Raw genomic sequence first — 8,189 nt, 5'->3', positions numbered from 1 at the left:
ACCACAATTACATGAGGCACAACCAATGGCATGATCTCGACACACGTACCTCTAGGCAATCCTACCAGCTCCATGCTAGTGCACGTACCTCGAGGCCATCCTACCAGCTCCAAGCTAGTGCACGTACCTCGAGGCCATCCTACCAGCTCCAAGCTAGTGTACGTACCTCTAGGCCATCCTACCAGCTCCAAACTAGTGCACGTACCTCTAGGCCAGCCGACCAACACTACACAAGTTATTGAAGGTGATGGGCAGGAAATTCAACAACACAAATGCAGGATAAACTGGGCTGCAGATTAACGAACAGCACAATTAATCTACCAGTTTATGGAAGAAAATATAATGGCAGCTACAAATGAAGTTTACAGCGTATTAGATAACTCGGAGGTACACTGAGATGAATAAGCGGTTTACTTGGCAAAGTGTAAACATGGAGATGTTAATCTTAACTCAACACAGTGTGGTGGAAAGAAATACAGTACAAGACATTAATAATAATTCAACTTATTAAGTAATAATTTTGAGAACTTAAATAGTTAAACTTATAAAATGCAATATGTCCCCACACCTCCACTATTTTGTTCCACGCTTCGCCAATCTGTGGAACAGTCTTCTTGAAGCCGTTCTTTCTCACTCTTCCCTCCAGGGACTCCAAAGCAAGTGGCACACCACCACCTCATGTATCCTTACCCACACTCTATATTACCCCCATCACCCCTTCCCAACCCAACCCTCTTACTTGCACGTTGCAGTGTTTCCTTCCCTCCTCTCCCTTTCTCCTTTTTGTTCATCCCCTTGCTAATGGCTGGGGGTTGCCCCACTGCCCTACTGGTAGGTTTAACCCTCCACCACCTTGCTATTCCAAGAGCCAGGATCTTGTATAGAAAAATAGCAGCAATACCCCTGGTGCTCACCTGGTAGAATTAACAGTATACTGCACTGCCTAAAGGTATTTTAAACCAATTTCAATGCTTGCTAGAAGACAGGGCAGCATGTAGAATCATACTAACATAATCATAAGACTTTAACCCCCGATTTTTAACATTTTGGCACAACACGGGTGATTAAGGTTGTGGTCGTTTCATCAGAATTGCATGTGTAGTTTCTGAGAAGAAAGCAAACACCGATTTTGGGGGCCAACCCCTCCACCCAGTAGATCCCCAAAGGGGCAGATTCTTTTTTAATGCCGTGAACAAACTTTGGTACATCACAAGTGGTGAAGGTTGTGGTGAAGTTTCATCGAAATCGTGTGTGTAGTTTCAGAGAAGAATGCAAATATCTATTTTGGTGTGTCAAACCTGGACCCACTTTGACCCCCTGTTGACCCTCAAAGGGGCATATTTTTTTAATGCCGTGAACAAACTATGGTACATCACGGATGATGAAAGTTGTGGTAAAGTTTCATCAAAATAGTGTGTGTAGTTTCAGAGGAAAAAGCAAATTCCTATTTTGGGGGAATCAAACCTGGATCTATTTTGACCCCCAGTAGACACCCTTAGACCCTGATTTTTTTTTTTAATCAAAGGCTTCTAGCTTGTGACTACCTCTACCAAGTGGTTAGGTTTCGTGAATATCGGAGTACAATTGTGACCTGCAGGCGATTGACAAACAGCCGAAAAAACAAGACCAACCAACATATTTGCGAATCTTCCATTGCTTAAGTAATAAAGCCACCTTCATTATTCATTTACTCTTGAGTAAAACACACATGACAGCATGCCTCGTGTTTGCAAAATAGAATGTCAAAGACTCAATATGAGGCAAAAGATAATGTGGTCTAATGACAAAAAATGAACGCTTTGGCCTGAATGCAAATCGCTACATCTGGTGGAAACCGAGTACAGCTAAGCACCCATCTAACACCATCCATACCATAAAGCATCGTGGTGGCAGCATCATGCTAAGGGGATGCTTTTAAGCGGCAGGGACTGAGAGACTTGTAAGGATAGAGGGAACAATGAATGAAGCCAAATACAGGCAAATCCTTAAAGAGAACCTGCTTCAGAGTGCAAAACACCTAGACTGCGGAGAAGGTTTACGTTCCAACAGGACAACGATCCCAATCATATATCCAAAGCAACAATGGAATGGCTTCAGGACAAGAATGTGAAAGTCTTTGAGTGGCCCAACCAAAGCCCAGACTGTAATCCCATTGAGAATCTGTGGAAAGATCCTACCGGCTCCAGCTTTTTTTTCTTTTTTTTAAAGACTTTTTTTTTTTTTTTTAAATCCACTTTGACATCGAGTATTACGTGTATATCATTGTCAAAAAATCTCAATTAAATCCATTTCAAATTCAGGTTGTAACATAACAAAATGTGAAAAAAAAAATCAAGGGGTGTGAATACTTTCTGAAGGCACTGTACATACACAGTAATTGGGGAAAATGCAGCACTCAAAATAGTAACATTCTATGTACCGACACTTGATTTGTACGCACACAACCATCTAATGCCCCTCCCTCCCTGTAGGCTCAACACCATGCCCCTCCCACTCCATATTCATGCAAATTGCCTCCTGTAAGTTCCTCTGCATTCTAATCAAAATTGGATATTCACATCGATTCAACAATGGAGCCAGAGAAAATATTTTTATTGGGACATTCCAAAGTGCTCAGGATTCAATGCCATACCAAAGCATCCATAAAACAAGAGCATATTACTGTACTTCTGTTTTGGCCTTTAAGAACTAAAGTCCACAGATGTCTGCCAACTAAATGGTGCTCGGAATGTATGAGCGAAACGACGTCAAACTGCCGCCGCATTCCATGACATCAGGGTGGAAATGCAGAAAAAGTAACAATACTTTAGCAGTACAGAAAACTGCCAAAAAAAAACAAAAAACTGCCAAAGATCGAAGGTCAACGATAATTAAAGATCGTCAATTATTTTATGACAAAGGCACGACTTATGTTTACCCCTCACCCTTCCCTCCCCAACTTACAAACACCTTTGTTTGCACTCTTCGTAAATGAGCTTTCATTGTTTTTTGCGTAACAACAAAACGGCGGAGATGTGGATTTTTTTACAAGGTCCCAAGCGGTTGTATTCTCAAGGACAACAAATGTTAGGAGAGACAGAGAGAATTTTTTTTTTTAAACATAACATTTGCGGAGCTCTTTCAAACATTTGGATTCAGCAATTTGTCGACAAACTGGCTTAGCAGACATTCGGAGATTCTAAATGTCAGCCGCACTCAAAAACTGACAAAATGTCTCGTTCAATTATGAGCTTCATGACGTAACCACATAGCGGTGGAAAATGTGGTTAAAGACACCAGGGACGAAAATCCCACGAACCACGTGCATTCAAGTCTTCCCTTTTCGCCTGTTCAATAGTGCGGTTTTCACAGTAATGAAGCTCCGTTTTCGCTCCGCTCAAGTACCATCAGATCAAGGTACCTCAATCACACCTTGACCTATTACACGTTCACCACTTAAAAGTGTCGATCTCCTTATTTGCGCTCCCACAACGCGACCGGCAAACGTTACATGTTTTATAAGATGTAAACAATACAGGGAATAGAAAACAGTCTGTTCTGATTGGAATGCTACTTACACAGAGTTCACTTAGCTTTAACCGCATGTTTACAAAACAACCTTTTTGGACATTTCCAAACACATCTAATAAAATAATAACCTAAAACAAACATTCTCAAAGCAGGAAGCCTTTTGTGGGAATTTGTTTCCCAAAAGCCCCTCCAAATTTTTTTTCTTTCAAATAATTAATTGCAAATGAGAAAGGCAACTCGACAGTTTCAGTGCAAAGTGAAAAAAACAGGCTTCGTCTTCTGAACAAAAGGTCTTTCGACATGACCACAGCCAAAAGATACCAAAAAAAACCCCAACTTTTGAAACTTCCTGCTGTGACTGACTGGTTGTTGGCAACAGCTACAAATGCCTCGTTCAAAGTGTCCAAACGGCCAGAGCCGTTTTACCTGCAGCATTGTCTACCTTTCACCCCCAGGATCCTCGTGTGTTACCCTTACAGGAAAGAACCAGTGGGGTGGCCACCCAGGGCAGGACTGAGGTGTTTTTTCTTTTTTCTTCAGTGTCTTCAAACCAAAGTTGCGTCGAGGTCACATAGTTTGTGTGCTTGAAAGGAGTTTGTGTGCACAAAGGGAAGGCACTGGAGTCGTTTTGGTTTTTTTTGGCAAACTGAACATCAGCACAAATCCACATCAACATGTTTTCGACGAACTTATAAAGAGAGATAAGCATTAAAGCTCAGCCTTAGGAATCTATTGTGGAACAAACAACATACCAGACGTACTACTTGCATTCTTCGGTTGTTTTGGCAACTCCGATATTACGCCACTACCTTCAAAATGCCTCAAGGCTGATGGACAAGGTGAACAAGCCCTGCTGGATTTGCACTCAGGTTGTGACTATCGGAAAAACTATCTAGTTGAATTAGTGCTACAATGGAAGTATAAATATAAAATTAAAATATTAACGCTCGTATGACATCACAGCAATAAGACTCAAGACGAGAGTCGATAAATAAGGAGTGCTTATGTGTACAAGCCTTCCTTGTAAATCTGGGAGCTCAGCAGTTCACTCATTCACTCGCCACGCTCTAAAAGCCATCGTCGGGCCGCCTTCGGAGTGCTGCTCACACGTACATCTCCCTTGGTCTGTGATCGTGGTGGCGAATCCCATATACAAGGTATAACGGACCTGCGATGATCCCTGTAATGACAAGGGGGGTCAAAGGAGAAATCTGTTTTACAAGTTAATTGTAATTCATTCACCGAGGGTAAGCAAATATTCGACTATAGCTCCTGGTTCACTTTGAAGTGGATAATCAGTTCTCACAAATATACGCAGGTAAACCACATGTAGGAAAATACTTTATCCCATCTAGCCTGTTATCTCCACCAACCTATCATAACTCAGGAGGGTGACAGGTGCACAGATGCACAAGAACGTGGAAGAAGGTAATGATCTCACAAAACAGGTTGAAGTTAGTCGAGTTTAAGAGTCGGTGGTGGGTAGGAAATGTCTCAGGTGGAAACAACCGGAAGAGTGGAAGAAGACAAGACCCACCATCCCCCCCCCCCCCCCCCCCAATATATAAATATATCTATATACACCACATGATCAAAAGTATGCGTACACCCCTTCTAATTAGTGGCTTCGGCTGTTTCAGCCACACCTATTGCTGACAGGTACAGTCACGTAAAAAAGTAAGTACACCCCATGTAAGGTTTTGACTTTTTCAACATATTTCAACATACAGCTATTTTTTTTTTTTTTTTTTTTTTTTGTATACAAGATCGAGGCTCGTGAAAGAGCGAACATTAATCACACAGAAAGACAAACAGACACACAAAACAAATAACATCGGGAGCGGTAGACAAGATGGGGAGAGAGGGGGAAGGACACAAACACAACATTTGAGAGCAGGGACCGAGAGACATGGAGACATCGAGAGAACTGTGGGAGGGAGAGGGCTTTGGGGGGGCGGCATGGGAAGGGGGGGGGGGGGGGGGTGGGAGAGGTATAAAACATATGGACACTGCCAAGACTTCCGGGAAAGAAGTTGGAATTTCAAACAAGGTGGATCTGGGGTGAATTAGTGGGGGTAGAAAAGATCAAGGTTTTGGATGGGGGAAGATAAGAGATGGTGGTGAACAGCTGTTTTGAAGACCTGGAGGGAGGAGTGTGATTGAAGTGAGTGTGGGAGTTTGTTCCAGAGGCGGGAGAAAAGAGGAATGAAAGAGTGAAGGTGAGCAGAGAGCCGAGATTTCGGCAGTTTAACCATCAGAGGGTGGCTGGCAGATCTTGTGCGACCTGTAGGAATATTTGGGTGACAGAGCACAGAGAGAGCTGGGGGAGCAAGGCCGGAGAGGAGTCGGTAGAAGACAGAAAGACCACCTACCTGCCTGCGGTGAGTGAGTGAAAGGCCCTCAGAGATAGCTTCATCGCGGGAGATTCCAATTATTCTGAAAGCTTTGGATTCAACAGCGTGAAGCCGACCCAGGTGTGAGGCAGGAGCACCAGCCCATAGGGGAGAACAGTATTCCATTGAGCTGCGGATGAAAGCCTTGTATGTGGTGAGGAGCTCAGGTGTGCCTAGGAAGGACTTCGCACGACGGAGGATGCCCAGTCGGCGACTGGCTTTGGAGGCCAGCTTGGAAATGTGGTTTTCCCAAGAAAGATCATGGCAGATGGTGAGACCCAAAAGCTTGAGCGACAGAACTTCTTGGAGAGGATTGTTGAGAAAGTAGATGGGAGGGTTGTCCAGTCGATCTTTTCGGAGAGACATAGTAAGAGTGTGAGATTTGTCAGGATTGAAAGACATGTTCCACATGTTTGACCAGTCTGTGATTTTGTCCAGGTCTTCAGAGAGTGAGGAGGCTGCAGACTGCCGATCTGAGGGAAGAGGAAAGGAGCGGCAGAGAGTGGAGTCATCAGCAAAGAGACACAGAGGATTTTCCAGAGAGTCGGAGAGATCATTGATAAAGACCAGAAAAAGCACAGGGCCCAGCACACTGCCTTGGGGAACTCCAGCCTGAACGGGAAGGGGAGATGAGAGAAATCCATTCAGGGCCACACGTTGACTACGACCAGAGAGGAAGTCCGCAAGCCATGCATGGAGATTTCCATGGATACCATAGGAGGAGAGTTTGGTGAGCAGAGCTGGGTGCCAGACCGTATCGAAGGCACATGATATGTCAAGGGAGACAGCTCTGATTTCCTGTTTGGCATTGAGGACCTCCATCCATTGTTGAGACAGCAGAAGCAGCATGTCCAGAGTAGAGTGACCTGGTCTGAAACCAAATTGATGATCAGAGATCAAGCCATTGGAGAAGAGGAAAGATTTCATATCCGAAGCAATGATGGATTCCATGACTTTGCTGATAATTGGGAGCAGGCTGATTGGTCTGTAGTTGCAAGGATCTGTTTTTGCACCTTTTTTGTGTAAAGCGGTAATGTTTGCTGATTTCCAGGATGCTGGCAGATGACCTTGAGCAAAGGATAGGGTGAAAAGAACAGAGAGAGGGTGAGATAGAGCGGCAGAGCAGGATTTTAGGACCCGTGGGCTGATGCCATCTGGTCCAGTTGCAGAATCAGAGTCGAGGTTTGACAAAAACTCCTCCACCTTGTCAGGAGAGAAGGTCACAGAGTCCAGGAGCAGTTTGGTTCGACTGGGAAAGGTGGGAACAGAGAGAGATGGGTTTGGGACTAAGGATTTTGAGGCAAACACAGAGTTGAGGCATTCGGCTTTGTCACGTGCGATGTCAACTGTGTGGCCATTTGAGGTAAGGGAGGGGATGGAGGGGGAACAAACACCAGAAACGGATTTGACCAGACGCCACCAGGATTTGGAGGAAGGAGACAGGTTTGAGAGTTCATTCTTGAGTGAGGAGAGATAGTGCTTCCTGGCACTCCTGAGGGTAGACACACACTTGTTCCGAGCTTGGTGGAAGGAACTGAGATTTCCTTCAGTTGGATTAGCCTTCCAAGAGGCAAAGGCAAGTTGTTTCAGGGCAACTGCCTCACCACAAGATTCAGTGTACCATGGACGGGAGGAAGGGTAAGACAACTGAAGGCGAGATGGGATAAATCTGTGCATGAGAGAGATCATTTTGCTTTGGAAGAATTCCCAGGAAGAATTGATGTCAGAGGCAGTGGAGATGGGAGACCAATCCAGACGATTGATGGCTGCTTGAAGACCGTCCCAGTCGGCCTGAGTGAAATGCCAGACTCGTCGACGCTGAGGAGGCTCTCTGAGAATGGCCAGAGAGATGTCCACTTTGACAAGCACATGATCAGAAGAACCGATTGGAGCAGAAGAAGAGCAGCAGACATTAGCAGGGAAGTTAGTCATAACCAAGTCTAGAAGAGAAGATACTCCATTGGCTGAGATCCGGGTCGGGAAATTGACAGATTGTGTCAATCCCAGTGAGTCACAGAAGTCCTTTGCTGAGGTGCCATGACTGGTGAGAGAGGAACCCACACCCAACCAGGTGGCATGATGACAATTGAAGTCACCACATATGAGGAAGAGAGAGTTGGGATGAGTGGATAGAAGTTGGTCCATGTTGTCAGACAGTGAAATGTAGATGGAGTCATCACTGTTTGGGGGACGGTACAGAACACATATGAACAAAAGGTGGGAGCGGAGAGGAAGCCGTAGCCAGAGGTACTCCTGGGGGTGAGGAGGAGAGAGGGCAGTGCAAGG

The 8,189-nt window shown here is 44.8% G+C and overlaps 1 protein-coding gene across 2 annotated transcripts in view; it reads right to left on the bottom strand.

The window, feature by feature from the left end:
- Positions 1–2,573: 2,573 nt before the first annotated feature.
- Positions 2,574–8,189, bottom strand: part of RNF217 (ring finger protein 217) — a 30,497-nt gene continuing 24,881 nt past the window's right edge. For both annotated transcript variants that reach the window (XM_068120922.2, XM_068120921.2), the window contains exon 6: positions 2,574–4,690. In XM_068120922.2, the coding sequence (XP_067977023.2) occupies positions 4,614–4,690 (77 nt within the window). In that variant the 3' untranslated portion in view covers positions 2,574–4,613. The remainder of the gene's footprint in view (positions 4,691–8,189) is intronic.

The sequence above is a fragment of the Myxine glutinosa genome, chromosome 6 (genome assembly GCF_964187855.1).
Source record: "Myxine glutinosa chromosome 6, kmMyxGlut1.1, whole genome shotgun sequence".
In the NCBI taxonomy this organism is placed as follows: domain Eukaryota; kingdom Metazoa; phylum Chordata; class Myxini; order Myxiniformes; family Myxinidae; genus Myxine; species Myxine glutinosa.
This window is presented reverse-complemented; position numbering and strand designations above follow the sequence as displayed.